The sequence below is a fragment of the Cnephaeus nilssonii genome (genome assembly GCF_951640355.1).
Source record: "Cnephaeus nilssonii genome assembly, chromosome: 1".
In the NCBI taxonomy this organism is placed as follows: Eukaryota; Metazoa; Chordata; class Mammalia; order Chiroptera; family Vespertilionidae; genus Cnephaeus; species Cnephaeus nilssonii.
In genome coordinates, this window is record NC_137072.1 from 29,949,723 (window position 1) to 29,974,956 (window position 25,234).

The 25,234-nt window shown below is 36.0% G+C and overlaps 1 protein-coding gene across 2 annotated transcripts in view; it reads left to right on the forward strand.

The window, feature by feature from the left end:
• Positions 1 to 25,234, forward strand: part of NET1 (neuroepithelial cell transforming 1) — a 49,900-nt gene that overhangs the window by 20,588 nt on the left and 4,078 nt on the right. The window contains exons 3-10 of one of the 2 annotated variants that reach the window (XM_079783942.1): positions 1,503 to 1,562; positions 21,435 to 21,542; positions 21,843 to 22,010; positions 22,372 to 22,434; positions 22,783 to 22,879; positions 23,003 to 23,079; positions 23,794 to 24,051; positions 24,485 to 24,655. In XM_079783942.1, coding sequence (XP_079640068.1) covers positions 1,503 to 1,562; positions 21,435 to 21,542; positions 21,843 to 22,010; positions 22,372 to 22,434; positions 22,783 to 22,879; positions 23,003 to 23,079; positions 23,794 to 24,051; positions 24,485 to 24,655 — 1,002 coding nt within the window. Of the gene's footprint in view, positions 1 to 1,502; positions 1,563 to 15,923; positions 16,465 to 21,434; positions 21,543 to 21,842; positions 22,011 to 22,371; positions 22,435 to 22,782; positions 22,880 to 23,002; positions 23,080 to 23,793; positions 24,052 to 24,484; positions 24,656 to 25,234 lie in introns of those variants that run through there. The other variant, XM_079783943.1, reaches the window with a different exon arrangement.

Consider the following 25,234-nt stretch of genomic DNA (forward strand, 5'->3'; position numbering starts at 1 on the left):
GACCAGTCTCTATGACATGCACTGACCACCAGGGGGCAGATGCTCTGACAGGTAGGTTAGCTTGCTGCTGGGGTCCAGCCGATTGGGTCTGAGTGAGATGGGCCGGACACACCCTGAAGCCCTCCCGCAGTCCCTCCCCGGCTTGCCAACCTCCCACGTCCCCGGCCCTGATAGTGCACCTGTGGGGTCCCTCGGTCTGGCCTGTGCCCTCTCGCAATCCAGACTGAGGGTTCCCTTCCCCTCCCCTCCAACCCCCCCAGTGCATGAATTTCATGCACCAGGCCTCTAGTTTTCTAGTTTCATATAAGTACATAAGTATGGTTATGTACTAGTATGTGCTTTTTCCCCCTCAGTACAATCTTTTTGCAATAGTTTTCATTCCTGTTCTCTCTGTATTCATCCTTCCATCCCCAAACTTCCACTCTAACGCATGTCAACAAAACCATTATGTATCCCTCTATATTTTATTCATATACTTATTTACAAATACACAGCCTCACAAATAAGATACACATGTGCAGGATTTTTGCTTAGTTTGCTTTTCAAAGTTAGGTTCTTATTATTCATACTTTTCTGCATCTTCTGGATATGGCCTTAGGATCAATTACAATTTCTTAAATTCTGTCACCTCATTTTGCAATTTTTTTCTAATTTTGATTTATATTGTTCTTTCATGTCTTTTGTCATTTTCTTCATGTCTTTTAGCTTAATTTGAAGTAATACGTTATAGTTTTTCTCTGCTTCTTTGAACATACCCTTCTAAGGTTCCTTCATTCCCTATAGAATTGTTATTCTGTCCCTTATTCTCTTTCTTCTTAGAGTTGTTTTGTGTAGGATTTGACTTGGAGGATTTTCTGTTCATTTTAATGTGAACGTAGCTTTCCTGAACTTTTAACAAAGAGGCTTGGTTCAGATAGTTTTTTTAACTTCATGGAGCTCCCTCTTGTTTTCATGATGTCTTGCTTCTGAGACTTTCCGGCTCTAGGTATTTTCCCCACTTCTGTCTGGACTTTTTCTTTTTCCCTATTGTCCCTGTCCTGCTCAATTGTGATTCTTCTCACACCATTTTCTCCTCAAAGTGGGTGATTACTTGGGGCCATGAGAAAAGCCTATTTTTTTCTAGTGAAGACTTCCTCTCTCCCATAGAATAAATGTTTTCATTTTTTTAAAGAAACTTACTGCCTTTATGTATAAAATATATTTACTTTTTCTCTAACAAGTACAAACAGCCCTTGACTTATACAAGAGTACTGTTCTCAGAAATTTTACCAAAGTTTTTTAATAGTGGAATCACTTCACAAGAGATAATTTAGTGCAGGAGTACTATTTAAACAGTACATATGGTAGAGATAATTTATTAGCATTCCTCACAAAAATATTCTTCTGAATACAGCCAAAGGCTTCACTTTTTAAAGTAATTTTTCTAGTTGTATGGAGTCTTTGTTTAATAGAGTAACATGCATTTTTTTTTATATAAGAATGAAATTTGCTTTGTCTTACAGAAAAGAAAACGAAGAGCAAAAGATGATGATGTCGTAAGCCTTAGCAGCCTTGATCTGAAGGTAAGCCTTACTGCTCTGTCAAAAAAAACATTTAACGGTATGCAGGTAGCATTTATTTCTATGCTATAATAACAATAAATGCTTTTTTTTTTTTTTAATGATATTGGCTCTTATAGATACTAGCCTCTTTTTTCTGTTCTACTTTATTAAGAATGAGGAGAAGACCTCCCTTAGAACAATGTTAGGTTATAACTGGTGGTAACAAATTCAAATGTGTAAGGAGACTAGCCTATAATATATGCAGAGAAAGGAAGTAGGATAGGGACTGTTGAAAAGGAGAGTGCCATACCCTTCCTGAAGGAGGAAGCTGCTACTGTGCTCTAGCCCACTGCTGCATGTAGGACTATCAAATTCTGGATTTTATGTGAAATCTGAATTTTAAAAATTGGGTCAAATTTTTTCTAAAAAAAATATGTAAGCCAAATAACTCATCTACAAGTCAGATGCGATCCAAGAGTTCTCAGTGTATGACCTGTGAAAAACTAAAGCTCAGTGCATACTTAAAAATAATGATGTCCTTTGGCGTAAAATTGTAGTTAAGTCCAAAAGCTTGGTATCTTTGGAATTATTTAATACATTTTTATCATTTGGCAAATTTTATTGAACTATCTTGGTTTTAAGGAACCTTTTTTATTTTATTTTTTTGTTAATCCTCACTGTGGGTATTTTTTTAATTGATTTTTAGAGAGAGTGGAAGGGAGCGGGAGAGAGAGAGAGGAACATTGATGTGAGAGAAATACATCTATTGGTAGCTTCCCGCATGTGCCCTGACCAGTGCTGGGCATCCAGCCTGCAACTGAGGTATGTGCCTTTGACCAGAATCCAACCCTCAACTTTTCAGTCCATGGGCCGCTGTTCTAACCACTGAGCACACCAGCTAGGGCTAAGGAACCTTTTTTAAAGATCATTATGAAAAAGGTATACATTTTTAGTGAGATTTTGAAAAATAGTTTGACATTATGTTCAATGATGGCAGTTGCTTTTAAAAGACAAGGTATTTTCTAAAACTTAAATTTGTATAGGCCTGCCCATCAACATTTCAGCAAATCCAGCAAGTCCGTGTGTGAGTGCATGCGCGCTCACGTGCACGCATGCACACATACACATAATGTTGTTATAGAAGAATTATGTGTTTTTTAAGTGTCAGGCTTTTTGCAAAACAGCTTCAATTACATTTTTAAATCTTGTACTCAAAGAAGCATGAAATGGCAATCCTGGGTATTTTTAGGTATGCTTCAAATCAAATCATGTACAGAAATAAGACAATTATTTATAGTTTGCCACAATAAAATCATAGTCAAATCTACTTAGAGACAATCCTCCTTGCTTTTACCCCAGTTTCAGCAATTATCAATATGTGATCAATTTATTCTTGTTTCACCTATCACTCATCTACCTGCCTGTGGATCATATTGAAGGAAATCCTAGACATTGTGCCATTTCATCTGTATTATCAGATTCAGTGCCCATACTTTCCTTGATTGTCTTATACAATTTTTGTTTTGTTTTTTCATTTTGTCTGTTTGAATTTCAATTCATATAAAGTCCATACATTGTGATTGATTATATCTCTTAAGTATCTCTTAATTTGTAGGTTTCCTCTCTCTTTGTTTTCTTGTCATTTTGTTGTTGAAGAAACCATGTCTTTTTTCCTGTAGAACTTTTCATAGCCTGAATATTCATGATTGCATCCCCCTGGCATCATTTCCTATGTTCCTCTTATTTCCTGTACTTATGATAAATTGGTAGTTAGATGTAGAAGTTGTTTTTTTGGGGGGCTGTGTACTACCTTCAAGGGGTATATGATGTCTTTTTGTGATGTTTTTAAAATTAATTATCATTGCTTAGATCATTTTGCTTATTGGAGGTTGCAAAATTATGATATTGTGCCTTTATCAGTCCTCAATTTATTATCTGGTATATTTCTGTAAAGAGAAAATTCCCTTCATCAACCATTTGGTCACTTCGAGGTATTGATTTATAATAAAGGTGGGACAAGTGCTTGATTCCTTTCCCTTACCACTTTTCAAAAATAATGAGTTTTAGTCATTCAAATTCTTTCAAAGTAACTAATGATTTTTTCTTTATAATAATATATGAAATCTCATGGATATGAACATATTTGTTGTATTTTGACCCATTTTTATTATTACTCTCACTATTCTCAAATTATTCCTTCTTTGGTCACTGAAGGCTACTTCATGATGGCTCCTGTGTCCTTCTTCCTCCACCCACTCCCCCAGCTTTATTAAGATATTCTTGACATGTAACATTGTGTAAATTTAAGGTGTACAATGTGTTGATTTCCCACATCATTTTGACATAATCTTCACCTCATATCTAGAGGCTTAATAACCTCCTTTTCTTCCAGATTGACAAGTTATTCCAGGTTCTAGGACAACAGTCTATATTACTACAGATTAATACAAATGATATGATTACTGAAAACATTTTATGTTTTATTTTTCAGGGTTTTTTTGTGCCCTGTTTCTTTTTCTGTTCCATACCTGCAGTTGATCATTTTTAAAAGTTCTAATTTCCTTGGGAAATGGTAGAGGTTAAAATCTGGGCATTATGAACTACTTGCTACCTGATTGATCGTTGATTCTAGGCCTTTTTAATGGACAAAGCTAGGAAATATAATCTTTCAGATAAAATTATGAGTTTATGTTGATATTTTAAATTCAAGGCTAAAGATTTTTACTTAATCTCATCAATTTTATTGATCTCTTTCAACTGCATTAAAAATCTTGGTTTTAAGAATCCTATCTAAACATTAAATTGAAAGAATATATGCACCCTTATGTTCATTGCAACATTACTTAGTACCATAGCCAAGATATAGAAGCAACCCAAGTGCCCATCAATAGATGAACGGATAAAAAGGCTGTGGTACAGCTCTGACCAGTGTGACTTGGTAGTTAGGACATCGGCTCTTGCACCGAAGGGTCTTGGGTTCAATTCCTGGTCAAAGGCATGTACCTGGCTTGCAGGTTCCATCCCTGGCCCTAATTGGAGCAGGTGCGGGAGGCAACAATCAATGTGTCTCTCATGCATCAATGTTTCTCTCCCCCTTCTCCTCCCTCCCTCCCACACAATCTAAAAATCAATGGGGAAAAAAATCATCTGGTGAGGGAAAAAAAAAAAAATCCTATCTAATAATAGACAAATATGCAAATTGACCATACCTCTGACACCCACAAGCCACGCCCACCATCCAATCAGAGCGAGTATGCAAATTAACCCAAACCAAGATGGCTACAGCCACAGAGAGCAAGGTTTCCTAGGTAACAGAGGAAGCCAAGCTTTCTGCCTGCCCTTGCCAGGCCTAAGCCTCCACTCAAGCTACAAAGTTTCAATTATAGAAGGTAAACAAATTCAAACAAATGGCCGCAGAATGGAGCTTGAGAGAGCAGGCCAGGGTTGCTGCTGGCAACAGGGGAAGCAAAGCTTTCCGCACACCCTGACCGGGCCCACCCGCTTAAGGCAACAAAGTTTCAATTATAACCCCAACACAAATGGCTGCCGGCCTCGGAGGGAACCCCAGGCTTGGCTCTGCTCCAAGCTACAAAGTTTCAATTGTAGAAGGAAAATAAATTCCAGATACCAGGGCCTCTGCTTGGGTTGCCAGGGGGCGTGGCCGGCCTGCAAACCACCACAGGCCCCTCGCTCAGGCCGCCCCACACCCCAAGGGAACCCCCACCTGATCCGGGATGCCCTTCAGGGCAAACCAGCTGGCCCCCACCCCTGTACCAGGCCTCTATCCTATCTAATAAAAGAGTAATATGCAGATTGATCATCACTGCAACACACAATATAGCTGCCCCCATGTGGTCAAAGATCCTGCCCCCATGTGGACACAAGATGGCCACCACAAGATGGCCAGCGGGAGAGGGCAGTTGGGAGGCACCCAGCCTGCAAGGGAGGGCAGTTGGAGGTGATCAACCCTGCAGGAGAGGGCAGTTAGGGGTGACCAGGTCGGCAGTGGAGGGAAGTTGGGGGCAAAAAGGCTGGCAGCAGAGTGGTTAGGGGGTGATCAGGCTGGCAGGCAGAAGCGGTTAGGGGCAACCAGGAAGGCAGGCAAGCAAGCAGTTGGGAGCCAACAGTCCTGGATTGTGAGAGGGATGTCCGACTGCCCATTTAGGGATCCGACTGCCCAACGGGATCGGGCCTAAACGGGCAGTCGGACATCCCTCGAGGGGTCCCATATTGGAGAGGGTACAGGCTGGGCTGAGGGACAATCCCCCTCCGTGCACGAATTTCGTGCACCGGGCCTCTAGTACTGATATAATTACTTATTTGATTTACCCATGGTTCTAGGACAATAGTCTACATTACTACAGATTACTATAAATGATACAATTACTGAAAACCTTTTATGTTTTATTTTTCAGTTTTTTGTTTATTTGTTTTGACACACAGACTATATATAGTAAGAATGTAAAAATCCCGCTGTTTTTAAATTACTGAACTAGTTATTTTCTATGTGTATAATGGCAGTAACTCACATCTTTTTATTTATTTATTTATTTATTTAATATATTTTATTGATTTTTTACAGAGAGGAAGAGAGAGGGATAGAGAGTTAGAAACATCGATGAGAGAGAAACATTGATCAGCTGCCTCTTGCACACCCCCTACTGGGGATGTGCCCGCAACCAAGGTACATGCCCTTGACCAGAATCGAACCCGGGACCCTTGAGTCCGAAGGCCGACGCTCTATCCACTGAGCCAAACCGGTTTCGGCACATCTTTTTATTTTTAAGAATTACTACTTTTTAGTATAATTTTTCTTATAATTATGTAACAAAATTGTATAGAACTTCAAAATCAATTCCATAAGATTCTCATTTTATTCCTTGCTTCTGTACCCTGCACCTTCTTCCATACAAAATCTTTTTATTTTATTTTATAATTTATCCTCCACTTTTTAAAAATATAACCAATTGTATATATCTGTATATCCCACTGTCTTGATTAACAATTGCATGCTGTCTTTCATTATCTGTTCTATTTTATTCTCTCCTTTTTTTTTTTTTTGTTTTATGTGTTTTTGCTTTAGTATATCTCTTGACATTTAGGAAGATTCGTGTTTTTATTCTATGGGTTATCTTTATATAACTAGTAGATCTATATATCTTCATATACTTCCAATTCCCTCTAGTTGGAAGCTACAGATTAGTTCATTCCTATTAGCATTATTTTAATTAATAGCACCTCTTCTCCTTCTTCCGATTGAAGTAGTATCTTTTTATTCTAAATTAATACATTTAAAGTAATAAGTGCTTATTTTTACTTTTCATGTACACACTCACCATTCTCCATTTTTTAAGTCTTGCTGTGTCAGAGCATTTAGCCATTACAAATGATGATCAATAACAATTTAGTTTTAGTTCTATAAAATATATATTAATGCTCAGCACCTGTACTGAATCTTTTTTTTATTGTTGAAAGTATTATATATGTCCCCCTTTTTTTCCAACATTGACCTCTTTTAGCCCTCCCCACCTTCTGCCCCAGGCCTTCACCACACTATTGTCTGTGTCCACGGGTTATGCATATATGCATACAAGTTCTTTGGTTGATCTCTTCACACTGACCCACCCTCCCCTGCCTACCCCCTAAGATTCCACAATCTATTCCAGTGATGGGCAACCTTTTGAGCTTGGTGTGTCAGACTTCGCCAAAAAACTGAGCATAACTCTCGGGTAGTGTGTCACTTTGAGGAAAAAACATTATTTCGCTATATTTATAGTTTAAATAACATAAATGTATAATTGTTATATGTAATTGTATTTAATAAACCTCAGCGGTCGCGTGTCATCAGAAATGGCTACGCGTGTCAGTGCTGACATGCGTGTCATAGGTTCACCATCACTGATCTATTCCATGCTTCTATGTCTCTGGATCTATTGTGTTCATTAGATTCCACATATGAGTGAGATCATTTGATACTTGTCCTTCTCAGATTGGCTTATTTCACTTAACATAATAATCTCCCAAGTCCCTCCATGCTGTCTCAAAGGATAAGAGATTCTTCTTTTGTACTGCTACATAGTATTCCAAGGTGTAAATGTATCACAGCTTTTTTACCCACTCATCTGCTGTTGGACACTTAGACTGTTTCCAGATCTTAGCTACTGTAAATTGAGCGGCTATGAACATAGGGGTGCATACATTCTTTCTGATTGGTGTTTTGGGTTTCTTAGGATATGTTCCTAGAAGTGGGATCACTGGGTCAGATGGCAGATCCATATTTAATTTTTTGAGGGAACTCCATACTGTTTTCCATAATGGCTGCACCAACCTGCATTCCCACCAGCTGTATTCTTGGGTTCCCTTTTCTCCACATCCTTGCTAGCAGTTGTCGTTGTTGATTTATTGCTGGTAGCCATTCCGTCAGGTGTGAGGTGATACCTCATTATTAATTTGCATCTCTCTGATGATCAGTAACTTTGAGCATGTTTTCATATGTCTCTTGGCCATCTATGTTTATGTCCACTTTGGAGAAGTGTCTGTTTAGGTCCTTTGCCCATTTTTTAATTGGATTGTCTTCCTTTTGTTAAGTTGTATGAGTTCCTTATATATTTTGGATATTAACCCTTTATCAGATGTATCATTGCCAAATATGTTCCCCCATACAGTGGCCTCCCTTTTCATTTTGCTGATGGTTTCTTTTGCTGTGCAGAAGCTTTTTATTTTGATGTAGTCCCATTTGTTTATTTTCTCCTTAATTTCCTTTGCCTTAGGAGATGTATCTGCAAGTACTTTGCTATGAGAGATGTCTGAGATTTTGCTGTCTATGGTTCTTCTAGGATTTTTATGGTTTTGCAGCTTACATTTAATTCTTTTATCCATTTTGAGTTTATTCTTGCATATGGTGTAAATTGGTGGTCTAGTTTCTTTTTCTTTCTTTCTTTTCTTTTTTTTTTTTTTTTTTTTTTTTTGCATGTATCTGTCCAATTTTCCCAGCACCATTTATTGAAGAGACGCTCTTGCCTCCTTTGTCAAATATTAATTGAGCGTAATGGCTTGGTTCGATATCTGGGGTCTCTTTTCTGTTCCACTGATCTACGTGCCTGTTCTTGTGCCAGTACCAGGGTGTTTTGATTACAGTGGATTTGTAGTATAACTTGATATCTGGTGTGTTTTTTTTTTCATCCCTTCACTCCCATCCTGTGTGGGTCTTTCTGCCATTATTTCTGGCATTGTGATCCCTCCAGCTTTTTTGTTCTTTTTCAAGGTTGCTGTGGCTATTCGGGGACTTTTTTGGTTCCTTAAATAGCTGCAGCAATATAAAATAAGATTTTGGAGTATTTGTTCTAGATTCTTATAGAGATTTATTTTTTGTCCTAATATGTGGTCTGTCTTTGAGAATGATCCATGTGTACTTGAGAAGAATGTATATTATGCAGCTTTGGGGTGAAATGTTCTATAAATTTCTATTAAATCCATCTGTATCAGTGTGTCCTTTTAGAGTCTCTGTTTCCTTATTAATTTTTTGTCTGGAAGATCTATCCAGTGAAGTCAGTGGGGTATTAAAGTCCCCTACTATGACTATATTGCTGTCAATCTCTCCCTTAAGGTCCTCTAAAAAAAAAAAGTGTATATATATATATATGTATGTAGTTGTCCCTATATTGGATGCATATATGTTTACCAGGGTTATATCCTCTTGTTGGATCTATCCCTTTAGTATTATGTAGTGACCTTTATTGTCTATTGTGATGGCCTTCATTTTGAAGTCTATTTTGTCAGATATGAGTATTGCTACCCTAGGTTTTTGGTGTGTGGGGTTGTTTTTTTTCATTTCCATTTGCATGGAAAATTTTTTCCCATCTCTTCATTCTCATCTTGTGTGAGCCTTTTGTTCTGAGGTGGATCTCTTGTAGACACCATATAATTGAGTCATGTTATTGTAGCCATTCAACTACCCTATGTCTTTTTATTGGAACATTTAACCCATATACATTTAAGGTTATTATTGACTAGGGGTTCAGTGCACAAATTCGTGCACCTTGAAAGGAACTGTGGCTCGCGAGGCTGCGGTGGGCACAGGGGCGGGTTTTGGCCCATCCTCTACACCCTCCCGCCGTGGTCCCGGGTCCCCTATCTGCCGGCAGCCCCGCTGACAGCGCCGGCCCCACTCGCACCTGCTGACAGCGCGGAGTTATTGAGGTGGCGCCAGCAGCAGGTTCAAGCGGGGCCAGCACCAGCAGTGGGTGCGAGCGGCGGCTCCGGGGCCAGCAGTGGGTGCAAGTGCCGGGCAGGACAATGGCGTGCGGGAGCAAAACATTTTCAGTAACCACTAGAGCGGTGATGGGCAACCTTTTGAGCTTGGTGTGTCAAACTTGGCCAAAAAACTGAGCATAACTCGGGTAGTGTGTCACTTTGAGGAAAAAACATTATTTCGCAAATGTTTCATCCTCAGGAGCAGCAAATGTTTCATCCTCGGCATGTGGCCGCCTCAGCGGCCGCGTGTCATCAGAAATGGCTACGCATGTCAGTGCTGACATGCGTGTCATAGGTTCGCCATCACTGCACTAGAGGCTTGCCCCGATGACAGCAAGTGGCGCCCCGCTTTGGTCTGGCATCCCTACTCACCTGCTCCATCATCCCACTGCAGCCAACACCTGCATGTTCCACGCACACCTCCTGGTGGTCAGTGCACATCATAGCCACTGGTTGTTAGGTTCCGCCATTCGGTCTATTTGCATATTAGGGTTTTATAGAGAGAGATAGGTACTTATTTATAGCTATTTTAATTCTGTATGCCTAGGTTTCTCTCTCTCTCTTTCTTCTCAATACAGCAGCCCTTTAGCATTTCTTGTAATACTGGCTTGGTGGTGATGAACTCCTTTAGCCTTTTTTTTGTTGGGGAATCTCTTTGTTTCACCATCTATTTTGAATGCTAGCCTTGCTGGATATAGTAATCTGGGTTTCAGATCTTTTCTTGAATACTTTATGCCATTCCCTTTTAGCCTGTAGAGTTTCTGATGAAAAGTCAGCTGACAGACTTATGGGAGCAATTATGTAACAAATTACATTTCTCTTTCTGCCTTTAAGATTCTCTCTTTGTCTTTAATTCTTGGCATTTTAATTATGATATGTGTGGGCACGGGCCTGTTTGGGTTCTTCTTGCTTGGGACTCTCTGTGCCTTCTGAACTTGTGTGACATTTTCCTTCACCAGGTTAGGGGAGTTTTCTGCCATTATTTCTTCAAATGCAGTCTCTCCCTTTCTACCTCTTCTGGCACAACTACTATTTGAATGTTGTCCCACAGCTCCCTTAAGCTGTCTTTTTTTTTTTTTAACTAACCAATTTTTAGTGAGATACATAGTAGTTATTTGTATCTTTAACTCTAGTATTTCAAAGTGGAACATAGTTTTCTTATATTTAGAAAAAGTTCTTAAAGTATTTATTGTGAACTTGTGGAATCTTTTTCTACACTTGTATATATTTTTAAATATATGTTTAATTCAGTAATATAAAACAGAACTACACAAGGGCTGAAAATACAGATTTTACTGTCATCTATATTTCTTTACAGACTAAAAGATTGTTTATGTATTCCTCTATATAAGATCCTTAAAAACAATTACAAAGTTGAAAAAAACAGGTTGGCAGTTGCATTTCACATTGTCACATGTAGAGGGCAGCAGAGAGCTTAGATTTAGTTTTCTCTACCTATTTTGGCTTTCCTAGCTAAATTTATAATTACTTGTTCCAGACAAAAGTAAATGGAAACAAGTAATAATATCTAGACTTAAAAAAAGCAAAGGTTATTCTTCAGTTCTCATTTGTTTCTAAATTCCAGAATTCTAATTTTACATTAAAGGGAGAAAAAAGTTAAGTATAGCCTAACTGTCCTTTTTATTTGGAGAAGGGAAACAATGTTATCTTTCTCCTTTTCCTTAATCATTTTTTAGGAAAGAAAGCACCAATAGCCCTGTAAAGCAGAACAGGCTATAATTAAACCTGGTCTTTGGAAACCAGTAATTTTACCAAAAACTTGATATTTTTTACAAAGCTGCATTATTTTTAGATAACTCAGTTTTTAGTTTATAAATTCTAGATTTTCTACATACATAGAAGATACGTAACCAGTCTTCTTCAAGTATGTTATTTGTAGAAAGTTATATAAATAATTGCTATTAATAATATGATCATTAAATAAATCATCAATTAAAATAGGATCTTTTCTACAACTTAAGCAGCTGGAACTATTTTATCTTTTTCTTACCTGCCTTGATATACAAAGGATACAGGGTAGATAATCTCTCAACTTTTGGGGGGTTTCCTTCTCTCGAAAATGCCAGTAGTTATTCAGCAAACATTGGCCTGAGACTAGGAGACCAAGGTTTTAAACCTAGCTCTGCCCCTGATTCCCAGCATGACAGTGAGCACTGAGCATGCACCCAACATGTACTAAAGGTGTTACGTTTAGTGACTTCTCTGGAAGCTATATTCTAATATGAGTTGAACAGACCAGATTTGGACCTATTTAAGCCATTGATTAATAATGCAACTTTGGACAAGTTTCTTAAACTTTCTGAATCTGGTTTTCTCACCTGTAAAATGGAGGTAATACATATTTTATAAAGCTGGTTAAATAAGATAGCATGCATAAAGCTTCTAGCACAGAGTAAAAACTCAAATTTCCCATTTCTTTTTCATGATATCTTTCAAATTCCTCCTAAGAAAACTGAAGAGGGTGAGTTAACAATCTCAAAGGACCTTTTCAGCCCTCTGATTTTCATTGAGTGTTATTAGAGTCAAGATTGTCTCAAGCCCATCACTCAGAGTACTAATTGAACATGCCGGTTCATTGTTGCTTTTTTTTTTATGCTATCTATAATTGTCTATATTATATTTAGTCCATAAACCTGAACATTCCAAATGAGACTATGATTTTAGAGTTGGTGAGCCAGGATTTTTGTGCTGTAACTATCACAATTAGACCTTATTTGAATCCTGTAGGCTTTTCATTTTTTATATATATAGACTTCTACCTTTACCTCATGGGTCCTCAACTATAGGAGAGAAATGAGAGGTATCTCTTCCCCTCATTATCTTAACCTTACCTGTATCAGAACTGTATAGAAAAGCATAGTTTGGAGAAAGACATCAGGTAAGAGACCCATGAGAATGCCCTAGAAGTTTCTTTCCTCTCACTGTTCATAGCTCTTTATTCCTTTATGAAGCTAAGTAGTCATAAAGTAACCTTACTGTACCATTTTTGTACTGATGAAACTAACTGAATCAGACTACTGGGTTCTAGTCTACTCTCTTACTATCTCTAAGGGCTTGGGCACATCACTGTTCTTACCTATAAAATTAGGGATCTATATTCCATTATCTCTAAGGTGATTCCACTTTAAAACTATAGGATAGAGGGTAGATAATCTCTCAACTTTTGGGAGGTTTCCTTCTCTCTAAAATGCTGGTAGTTATTCAGCGAACATTGGCCTGAGACTAGGAGACCAAGGTTTTAAGCCTAGCTCTGCCCCTGATTCCCAGCATGACAGTGAGCACTGAGCATGCACCCAACATGTACTAAAGGTGTTACATTTAGTGACTTCTCTGGAAGCTATATTCTAATATGAGTTGAACAGACCAGATTTGGACCTATTTAGCCATTGATTAATCATGCAACTTCGAGTCAACCATTCTTAAGGCCAACCACATCACGTATAGCCCAGGTGTGACTGGGTAATAAACAATAGATGATGATATATACCAGTCACCATTACTTAAAAAAAAAAAGTCTCAATACACCCTAGCCTATTTGGCTCAGTGGATAGAGTGTCGGCCTGTGGACTGAAGGTCCCAGGTTTGATTCCGGTCAAGGGCATGTACCTTGGTTGCAGGCTCCTCTGCAGTTTGGGCCCTGGTTGGGGCTCTTGCAGGAGGCAACCAATCAATGTGTTTCTCTCACATTGATATTTCTCTCTGTCTTTCCTTCTCTCTTCCACTCTCTAAAAATCAGTGGGAAAATATCCTTGGGTAAGGATTAAAAAAAAAGTCTCAATACAGAAAGATAAATTATTAGCATCATCTTGAATGTAAAACACATTGGTGATTTCAGAAGGACAGTGTTGGCTCTTCCTGCATGAAGTAACATTGTCCTGCAAACCTTAGTAAATTGTTTTGTATAGATTATTTATCATCATAAATAGTCTATGCCCACTTTATTGTTTTGTTTTGTTTTGTTTTGTTTTGTTTTATTAATCCCCACCCCAGGATATTTTTCCATTGATTTTTTAGAGTGGAAGAGAGAGGGAAAGACAGGGAGAAACATCAATGTGAGAGAAACACATCGATTGGTTGCCTCCTGCACATGCCCTGACCAGGGCCCAGACCAGGGAGGAGCCTGCAACTAAGGTCCGTGCACTTGACCAGAATCAAACCCGGGACCCTTTGGTCCGCAGGCTGATGTATTATCCACTGAGCCAAACAGGCTAGGGCTATGCCCACTATTTATTTGCTCTACTCACTCTTCAACCTCTGTAACCTTCTGTCTTTATTTCAATGAACTAGCACACTTGAGGTCCTCATTAAACTTATCCATTAAACTAAATCTATGAATCTTTTCTTATTCTTCTTAACCTTTTTGCTATAATTAATACTTTTTTTCCCCTTGGCATCTTGCTTTGTCTCTTTCTGACTGTTCCTTTTGCAAAATTCTTCTTCCCTTAGCATTTCTCCAAAGTTAGATCTTTGGACCCCTGTTCTTTTTGTCCAGATTTTCTCTCCCAAGTGTTTCATTCACTCCCAAAACTTGATCTCTTTGTGTCTGACTCCCCAACCTAATCTATCCTCTGGCCTCTTCCAAGTCCTTGCCAAGCATTTCTAAGTACTAGGTCAGTATTTTCAATTGCATGTTCTTCCACCACCTCATACTCATCTAAAATGAAACTCACAATTTTCTTTCAAAGCTCATTCCTCCATATTCCTTTATTTACATTGACAGTTACCCCTCTGAACTTGAAAATCATAGGCATCTTTGACTTCTCGCATATGTTGTCGCTTGCAAATAGTTTCCTACCTTACACAGAGTTCTTGATACCTGATTGTGACTTTTGCATTTTCCAGTCACTTTAAAACCATCTTCAACACCACTTTACAACATAACTTTCATTTCTCTCTCACATCTGCTCAATAAAATCCTCTGCTCCTTTGTCTTTACCCACAGCCCGTGACCTCGTACTGAATTCATTTTGTTCCTTTGAGAAAGCCTTGCACTTTTCCCTTGCTCAGACCTATGAAAAACATAACATGGCCTTCAAGGCATGAAATAACATCTTAAAGCCTCTTCCCTAGCGTCTTTCCTCATCTCAGCTCAGAAAACTACCAGAAGTGGTTTCTCCTTCTGAACTCCTGTAGCACTTATTAGCTATATAGGTTATTTTGGAATTTTCAAAAGCTGTCTTATATTAGTTATCTCTTCATGTGCCTTCCCTTTACACAATGGTCTATTAGCACTTTAGGATTAGATATGAAACCTGTTTTTTTGTACCATCCTCATTATTTAGAATAATGCCTTCTACACAGTAGATTTTTAAGATTTCTCTGCTCCTAATAAATCCTAAAAATGGAAATATTTTTGCAGATTACCAGCAGTATGTCTTTCATAGTTAGGATAAAAATCCTGCGTTTCAAAATAGAATACAGTACTTTATGTTAAAGAAGAAAATCGGTTTTGTAGCAGGACTACCAAACCAACAGAAGTAATGTTTTTCCAGAGAAGAAAGGATTTAGCCTAGAAATGTAGAGACTGTCACTAGTATGTGACCTCACTTCACCTCTGTGAACTTCATTTCTTCAGCTGTAAAATGCAAGACTTTTTATGTAGATTTTTTACCCTATTAGGACTATATCAAGGTTAATTCAGAATAGAGAAGGACCCTGTTACACATTTTTAGAACAGAAATCACCTTTTGTGTATTTATTATAAAACATCTATTACACAGATATCAAAATTTTAAAACAGAGAAAAAGTAACTGCCTTTAAGTCTTAAGAAATACTGAACTTTAAAACTGTGAGGTAGCCCAATTATACTTCACATTTATTTCAAGAACAGAGTGACCTGAAGTGTGCCTACTGCACTTTGTTAGTCTCAAGAAAACATGGTGGGAACCAGTTTCTAAAGACTTAGATAATTTTACAATTGTGAATATACTTATACTCATGTAAAATAAAGGCAAGGTCCCAGGATAATTAGGCTTTCCTTTAGCTATATACACTTATTTAATTCTGAATTATTATTTTCTTAAACTTGTCAAATTGCCCATACTAAATTTCTTTCTAGGCAATAGGGTTTTATAGAAAAAGGATTCCTGTCTGTGACTAAATAGTAGAGTAAGTAACCTAAATAAGCAATTAGTTTCCCTTTGGGAATGCTTTTAAATCAGAAAAAGCCTTACATTAACCCAGTTTCCTTTTCCCTTCTGTCCTTAATGTAGACATTCCAAACCTCTTGATAAAGAGCTTTCTCTTGCACAGTGAAAAATGAGAAGCCTAGGTGTGCCCAGCTGTCAGTTAGCTGTAGTCACGTGTCTGTTGGGTGCCCGCCCACTGGAGCCTGGTCCGAAGCTAGCCCCTCCCATAGAGCCTTGAGGTCTGTGTGCTTTTTCACTGCTGCTCCCAGAGGCAGTTAGCTCCACCACAAGGAAGAGGCATGGGCAAATGGCTGCCAAGGGTGGCTGAGCACTCAGAAGAAAAGCCTGTGTGTCTGTGTAGTGCTTGGTTATAGGGCGACTTGGATGTGGATTAACTCTAAAGATTTTAAGGGAAACTTTGTGAAGCATGGTGGCTCATGATGAGATTGGAGGTCTCCTACCTATTAAAAGGACTATACGAGTCCTAGATGTAAATAATCAGTCCTTCAGAGAACCAGAGGTAAGACTTTTAGAGAAGAATTAAGCCAAAAGGATGTCTTCTAATTCCACAGAACTTTAAGATTTTTAATAATTTATAAACAGTAAAATTTTAAACTTAACTTTTGATCTTGCTGAATGTTAAAATGTGTAACTAATTTATATTCAAGTTTGAAGTGTGTTTAGGAACTTTGGTAAAGTTTAGGAACTATGGTATAGTTAAGTTTATACATAGCATAGTATGAGTGTACACAAACTTGAAACAGAAAAAGGTTTTAAATGTTATGCTGCTCAATTTGGTTAAATGGATCACATTTCTAATGCTTATTAAATAGTTACTATTTATTTAACTTGCATTTATGTTATCTAGTCTTAGAAACTGTTTTATGGCATAAATAAGATTCCCCTGCCAGCTAGTGAACAAATTTCAACTAAAATGCTATCTGATCTAGTGCTTGTTTTTATTTATTTTTTCCACATCTAATAAGTTAATTGTATGCAACTTTTTTCTTCAGAAAGAAAAATATGTTAAAATATTTAAACCAGTGAATTATTATTTAGCTACAGCCACCTCCTTGCTTTAATTGTTTGAAGTCAGTGTGGTTTTTAGAAATCTGTATGAACATTTATCAAAATAAGTTGTGATTTTTATGCTATTTTATTTAATTTTTGACAGTTGATTTACTATTATATGAGTATTCCATTTATACTACATAATACAGTATATTTAATGTTTCTGTACTTTATTAACTGTATACACTTGATTGTGGTGATAGTTTTGTGGCTATATACAAATATCAAAACTTATGAATTACATATTATAAATATGTGCAGTTCTTAAGGTTCAGTAAAGCTGTGAATCATATATACATACACCTTTTGATTATTAAAATAGCTGCCATCTTTAGAAGGTATGCTTTCTTTTGTTGTGGTTTAACTTTGGTTTTTGTTTCTCTGTTTGTTTGGTTTTTGCTTATATGTTTTAGTTTTCTCAAAATAATCTAAGCATTTTCATTGATTAGAGCAAGTCATACATGGTGACCAGTGTAAATACTGAAACTAACCTTTTTTGTTTGGTATCAGACACTAGCCATGTTTCTGATGTACCTTTATTCCAAAGATTAAAAACAACAGGAATATTGTCAGGTTTTTGGTGCTAGCAACACAGCCTTAAATAAATAACTAAATTTGGCTATTTCAATTACTAAGTAGAAAGGGAAGAAATTCTATGTGCTCTTAACTCATTTTTATCTTTTTATAAATAACTTTTCATCCTTCTTATTTTAAAGTTTTTGCTAGGTAGAAGAGAAAATTATTTATCCAGTAACCCAAACTAATGAACCCAAACCCGTACTGTTTTTATTTAAAGTGTCTTGATTTGGTTGACTGTAGAAGAGACCCTCCTGAAATACTCTTACGTGACACCATTAGTAGAAGAAACCTTTTTACAAAAAAAAAAAAAAAACCCTCCATTCACAATAGAAGTTTTCCATGTTGTTGCTTTTATGTGCAAGGTACATCCCAGTAAACCTTTTTTCTGTTTATAGATAAATATCCAGAAAATGTTTTAAGGCATAAAATCTGACTCAGGTGGATTAGTAAAATAAATAGATTGATTAAAAGCTCAGTCTCAAGGCAGATTCCCCTAGCTAAACTAGTTAGTTTGATTAAAAGCTAACCTAAATAAACAACGTAAATTTATGGTAAAGGTTGAATGTTTTTCCCCATCTAAGTGAACTTTGCCCTGGTGAAAGGTTGCCTGTGATAGAAAGTTGTTGAGCATGTAAAGCTTCTTGGTATTCTTTCTTTGTTCGAGTAGATTTTCAGATTGTCTTTTGTAGAGCTGTATAGTTTCAATATCTGGTACCCATTTTGTAACCTTCTTTTAGTCACCATAATGCTGTTAACAGCACTCCAAATAAAAATAAGCAACAGCAGCAACAAATCCATTATGTAAGCCTTAATTTGAGTGATAATAAGATAGGTAGACTCCTGCCTCCTCTCTTCCTTCATCACCTCCAAACACTGTACCTGCATCCTTAGGGTAGGTTTGATACCTATGCAAAGGGTAGGTTTGATACCAATTCTCGAAAAACTTTGTCTTCAAAATATGTTTTGCGACAGTGTGAATGTTTAGGTTCTTATTAACCAAACTATGAGAATTAAAATGGTTCATCTGAATCTCTAAAGAAAACTATTTCTGGTTATAGCTCACATGAGCCAAACCAAACCTGTATTTTAAAAGACAAATTTTCGTCCCAGTCCTCTGGGTGACTCATGAATGCCTAATCAATCCATATCACTTTTCCATAAAAGTTTTCTGTATTACATTTTTTGTATTACATTTTTTTCAAATAGTGTATATATATAATTAGTGAACCATAATTCAGTATTATGTCTTCACATTTCATTCACACTTTTCAAGTTATTCATTAAAATTTTTTATACTTTCGAAATACATATGCTAAATGTTTGTGTTGTGTCTGTCAAACTCAACATATGTCCTTTAAGTAAGGCAGGAAAGTTACTATTGGATCCCCAAAAGTATGTGTGAAAAGTACAAAGGTGTCCTCCCACTACCCCCACCGCCAGCATCCACATTTCCTGATTTAGTACCATGCTTTCTTAACAAGACATTTTAAGTCTCATACTCTACTGACTGAGCTAGCTAGGCACTCTTACCAGGACATCTTAGATTAGATTAAACTCTTAAGACTAATATATCCTTTGTGAAAAAGGGAGATTATAGATGTGTTTCTAAAAGACTGTGGAACATATTTAACCACCAGATACTGCTTTAGCGTAATATCCTGCCACCCTAAAGAGACTGCATAAACAAAATCCACAGTAGTTTCAGAAAGATGCCTTTGATATATTTACATTTAATTATCTAAATCTAAATTCTGTAGTTTTAGTTTTAAATATCATATAATTTTGAGTTACCAGGAAAATATTAGTTGTACAGTAAACTGACCCTATAAAGAATTGTTATCATTAATTTGATCTTATGTAATAAAATAGATATCAAATATTATCTTCCTCCCAGCTAAAATAACTTATCCTTTCAAATTCACTGGGAATAGTACCTTTCCATAGACTTTTAAATCAAAATTAAATGTTTTGTGATTTACTAGGAAGTCAAATTTATTATGTTTTAAACAAGGAAGAGGAATTAACCTTTTTCCAAAAAGTGGAACAGAATTTCTGACAACTGCTTTGTTTCTAGTTAATGTTGGCATATCTTACTTTGTGAGGTAATTATATCTCCATTCAAACAGAAGATTCTTTGTTCTGTCTTTACTAAATAGAAAGGAATGCCTTATGTTAGACCTTCTGCCCATGCATGTGTCACTTCAGTCTTGCACAGATGTATATTGTAAAGACATTCACACATGTCCTCAGCCACACAGTGTGTCATTTTACAACATATCTTGAAGGTTTCTTTTTCAGTTTATTTAACGTTTGCACATTAATGGCTTTATAGTCAAAGTTTTACTTTGAAGTTAATTATTTTGGTGGGTTAGGGTTGGTCTGGAGCTCCTCTTACGGCCTTCAAAGGCCTGAATTGATTATCTACAAAGTCTCCTTACTTTAGTAGGTATTGTTAATATATATATGGAAAAGGGTTAAAAAATATATATATATTTATATGTGTGTGTGTGTGTGTGTGTATAGTAGCTTTAAAAACTAATTGCTTCTTTGACTATTTGAATCATTTAAGTTTCCAGAGAATTTTAACTCTTTCTGCCACTTTATTCTTAAATTACTTTAGGGGATTATTTTTACTCAATTTCCACAGCCCTTACTTTTTTTATGGCTTTAGTCATGTCAAAGAATTTTTAGGAAAAAAAATGTTTCATCTATTATTTTTAAATGGTAGTTTTTATTTTTAAGTGCTAATTTTAATTTTAATTCTAGATCCTTCTGAATATCCATCAAAATTATTTTGTCAAGATGCCACAATTGTCAGAGGCATCAAATACAAACAAATAATTATAACTCCATAGACATAAAGGATAGGCCTGTTTTATGATCTGTCCTTCTTTATTTCAATAGCTATATGAGTCACCTAATGGTATGCCTCCATTTTCCTAGCAGTAAAATTAGAATAATGAATTTTGTAAACTTTTGAGATCCTTGAATAAGTGATATGTTTGCTATATACTGTTATTTTTAAAACAATACATGTAAAAAAATAAGTATTTCTACTGCATGTCACTATATTTTTCCTTTAGGTTAATAAATTAAGAGATCTAATTATTTCTAAATCCCAACATTTACATAGTAAGTGGAAATATTTCTAAGAAAAAAATATTAGTGGTGATAATTAAAACTTAGTATGTTTCAAGCACTATTCTGAACCCCTTAAACATATTTTATTTAACCTTCATAACAACTTTATAAGAGAAGTTCTAATACTAACTTCATTTTACAGATAAGAAAACTGAGGCCCAGGATGTTGCCTCGCAAGTGCTAGAACCAGGATTTAGGCCCAGTCACATTCCAGAGCCTGAATGCTCTTAACCACTGACCCCTGCCTCTGCTTGAACACCTCCTATGACCCGTTCCAGTGTCATACATGTTCATTTAAAAGCTAGTCTCCAAATGAAGTATTTAAGAATGAAATGATACAGAGTCTTGGATTTGCTTTAAAATATTTCAGTAGGGGCAGACATGAAACAAATTATTCCACCAAAAAACTGTTGAAGCTGAATGATAAGCACATGAGATCCATTATGCTATTCTCCATTCTTATGTATGTTTGAAAATTTTCATAATGTGGTTTTTTTAAAAGTTAACCACTATATTAAACTAAAAAGTTCTATAGGGTTTTAGAATCTAATTTCTTTGTTTTAATTTTAGTTTTTCTTCTGTCTAATGATATTTGTTATGTGCCCAGTGGTAATTCAGATATTTGACTGGCTTTTTATACTACTTATTTTTTAATAAGTGTTCTTAGCGTTTTAACATAATCTGTATTTGTTTTTACAGGAGCCAAGCAATAAAAGAGTTCGACCTCTAGCTCGGGTCACATCCTTGGCAAATTTAATCTCTCCTGTAAGAAATGGAGCAGTCAGACGTTTTGGTCAAACAATACAGGTCAGTGAGGGAGGGGATGGGGAGCAAGTAATGTAGTGAAGGGGACATTTAGAAGCCTCAGATTTGTATTTTTCTTTGAGTTATACAAACAGGTTTATATTATTATACTTAAACATAAATTTTTTTAAATACTTTAAAATGATAGATTAAAGCTTGGATAAATGGTTGTTTTATTCATAGAGAAATTCTCAGAACTTTGGTGTTAATTTGTCTTATTTTTTTAAGAAAAAGGAATAATTACTGTATCTTCCAAATCTTTTCTCTTTTATTCACCTCTGTGTTTGTTTGTTTTCTTTTAAGTCATTTACCCTTCGTGGTGACAATAGATCTCCAGCTTCAGCCCAGAAGTCGTCAAGCAGATCAACAGTCCCAACACCTGCTAAAAGGAGAAGTAGTGTATTGTGGTCAGAGATGTTAGATGTCAGTATGAAGGAGTCTTTAACTACCAAAGAAATTAAACGTCAGGAGGTATGCTGGCATCCAATAGACCATATTTATTGACTTATATTTTTAAAAATAGTCCCTATTTTTTAAACGTGTTTTGCAAGAATAGCAAATTAATGCCTGTGACAAAATCAACTTGCAATTTTGAGCAGCAATTCATGACACATGCTGAGTAGTACTTTTTGATGGGTGGTGGTCATCAAACTTAACTCTAAGGAGAGGGTAAAATTATGAAACATGGCAGCCTCTTATTTGAGATTCCATTCTGAATTACAGATTTCAGACTGAGTCACTTCAAAAAGCATTGTTCAGAATATCAATTGTATATTATTTTCCTTTCTCAAAGAAAGGAATGACCTATCATGTTTGCTGGACTTTTTTTTAGGCAATATATGAAATGTCTCGAGGTGAACAGGATTTAATTGAGGATCTCAAGCTTGCAAGAAAGGTCAGTAAATAACTTTTTATTATATGCCCTAGTTTTTAAAAATACTTCACAAATTCTAAAGGATAGTTCTCTTAACCTTTAAAAAAATAAAAGTAGAAAATATCTACTGATGAACACTTTTTTTACAAACAGTAAAGATGAGATTTATTAAACACATCTCTTCAAGTATGAATATCAGTAAGAGCGTCTACTTGGGGATTAATATATACCTTAATGTCTTTTAGTGTAACGAATAGAATTCCCCTCTAGTTTTTAAGAAAAAGGAATAATTACATTCAAATACAGATCCTCTCGTTGTGTTTTATTTGCTCAATATCTTTGTGTGAAACATTTCTTCCCATCTAATAGGCCTACCATGACCCCATGTTAAAGTTATCTATTATGTCAGAAGAGGAACTAACACAAATATTTGGTGATCTGGATGCTTACATACCTCTGCATGAAGGTAAAATATGCTCCTTAATTTTCATTAGTATCTAAACAGTAGTAACACAGATCATTTTAAATTTAATGCTGAATTACTTTAAAATAAGCCTACTATTGGTATTTCTGCTTTTCTATACTTCAGATTTGTTGGCAAGACTAGGAGAAGCAACCAGACCTTCTGGAACAATAGAGCAGATTGGTGACATTCTTGTGAACTGGGTATGTAGGGAGTTGTTTGCTTCAGATAGTTTTTTATATATTTTCTATACTTGTTATTTTTTATGAATAGCAGATGATTTGATCCAGTAACTGGATTCTAAAAATAGGTAAGACATTAAAACTGAACAAAATTATGTAGCTGTAAGAAGTTACTAGTATAGTCTCTGTTAAAAAAAAATACTTCAGGAATGATAGTTTAAAATATATATATATTCCCCCCCCCCCCCTTTGGACAGAATCCCCACAGTATATGTCATTAATTATTTGTTTCATTCTTTTGGTTAACATTTGTGCCTGCCAGATACTAGGCACTGTTCTAGGAGGGATCACAGGAGATTCGGTGATGAAAGACCGTTTCTACATTTAAAATCTAGTGAAAGAATATCTGTCAAGTATATAAACAGTCTCGGGGTTGGTGATGAATGTGCCAGAGGAACACTCAGGTGTTCTGGGAATACAGAAGAAGAGCATCTAACTGAGGTTGGGGGAAGTCATGAGTCTTTGGTTGAATTTAGTCAAATTATTGGAATAGGGTGTTCTGATGTCAACCCAAAACACTATCCTTCCCCCATTGTCACCTGCAGGAAAATTTTCACAGCTTGTTAAAACTTTTAAGAATAGCTGTAGTTTTTGTGTTTCGTGTTCACAGGCTTACTAATGGACTAAATCATAACAGAAACTTACCATACTTTGTTTTCTTTAATTACTCTGTAGTTGCCAGGCTTGAATGCTTACAAAGGCTATTGTAGTAACCAGCTGGCAGCCAAAGCTCTTCTTGATCAAAAGAAACAAGATCCAAGAGTCCAGGACTTTCTCCAGAGATGTCTTGAGTCTCCCTTCAGTCGAAAACTAGATCTTTGGAGCTTCCTAGATATTCCTCGAAGTCGCCTAGTCAAATACCCTTTACTGTTAAAAGAAATTCTTAGACACACTCCAAAAGACCACCCTGATGTTCAGCTTCTGGAAGAAGCTGTAAGTAGTCAAATACATGACTCATGTTTTGCAAATTTATATATTAGCTTGCCTTAAAAAGATTTACAATGATACTCTCAAATTTTATGCATATCACACCAGCATAGTGAAGTTTTCTGTTGTTTTTAGTACCCAATATAGTAGTGCACTGCATAGTATAAAGAGACGTAATATATTTTATATTTTAATCACAAAACTGGATTCTAATCTGATCTTTTTCACTAGCTAGCTATGTGACTTTGGGCAAATCACCCAATTTTGCTGAGGCTTTTTTTTTATATGTAGAATGAAGGGACTGATTGAATTTACTGATTTCTAGAGTCCCTTTAAGCTTTAAAATTTTTATCATTTTAAAAAGATGTTTTAGCCTTATAGGGGAGCAGGATAAATTAGTAAGCTGAAAATGCTCCATCAATGTTTTGGTAATTTTTAGGTACTGATAATACAAGGCGTTCTCTCTGATATCAACTTGAAGAAAGGCGAATCAGAATGCCAATATTACATTGACAAACTGGAGTATCTGGATGAAAAGCAGAAGGATCCTAGAATTGAGGCAAGCAAAGCATTGCTTTGCCACGGGGAACTGAAGAACAAAAATGGACATGTGAGTGCATTTGAATGCTAATGTAAAGTGAGCTATTATTTTTCTTTCCAACCCTGTTTAAATTTGTCACATAATGAAAGGTTACTGGGTTTTATTTCATGTTATTTGATAAAGCAAACATGATTTCTCATGAATTACTTAAATGCCTTAGTGGAGAATCAATAATATTTTGTTTTGAAGCATAAGTCATCAACTTGTTTGGCTAGGAGTTTCCTTTCTAAATAGTTAGTTGCATAATATATAATAAAGGATACTCATTCAAAAAATGTAGAGTTTATTTTATAGTGATGGAAGTCATTCTTAATACTACTGAACACATTTCTGCAGCAGATTGAATGAAAGCAAACTTATTTTTTAAATAATTACAAAAGCACCAGCTAGAACTAAGTATAAGCTTGGATAGATAGTATTTTTGTTTCATAAAGTGCTTTTCAAAAGTTCAATTTATAAGTTGAGGTTCTTTTTGGAAAAAGTTAAAATGTGATATCTCTGATTTCTATCATGAGGCCTAATTGTTTTAAAACAATTAGGCTTAAATTTGTTTGTAACAAAGTAGAACCATTAATTAACATTTTTTCC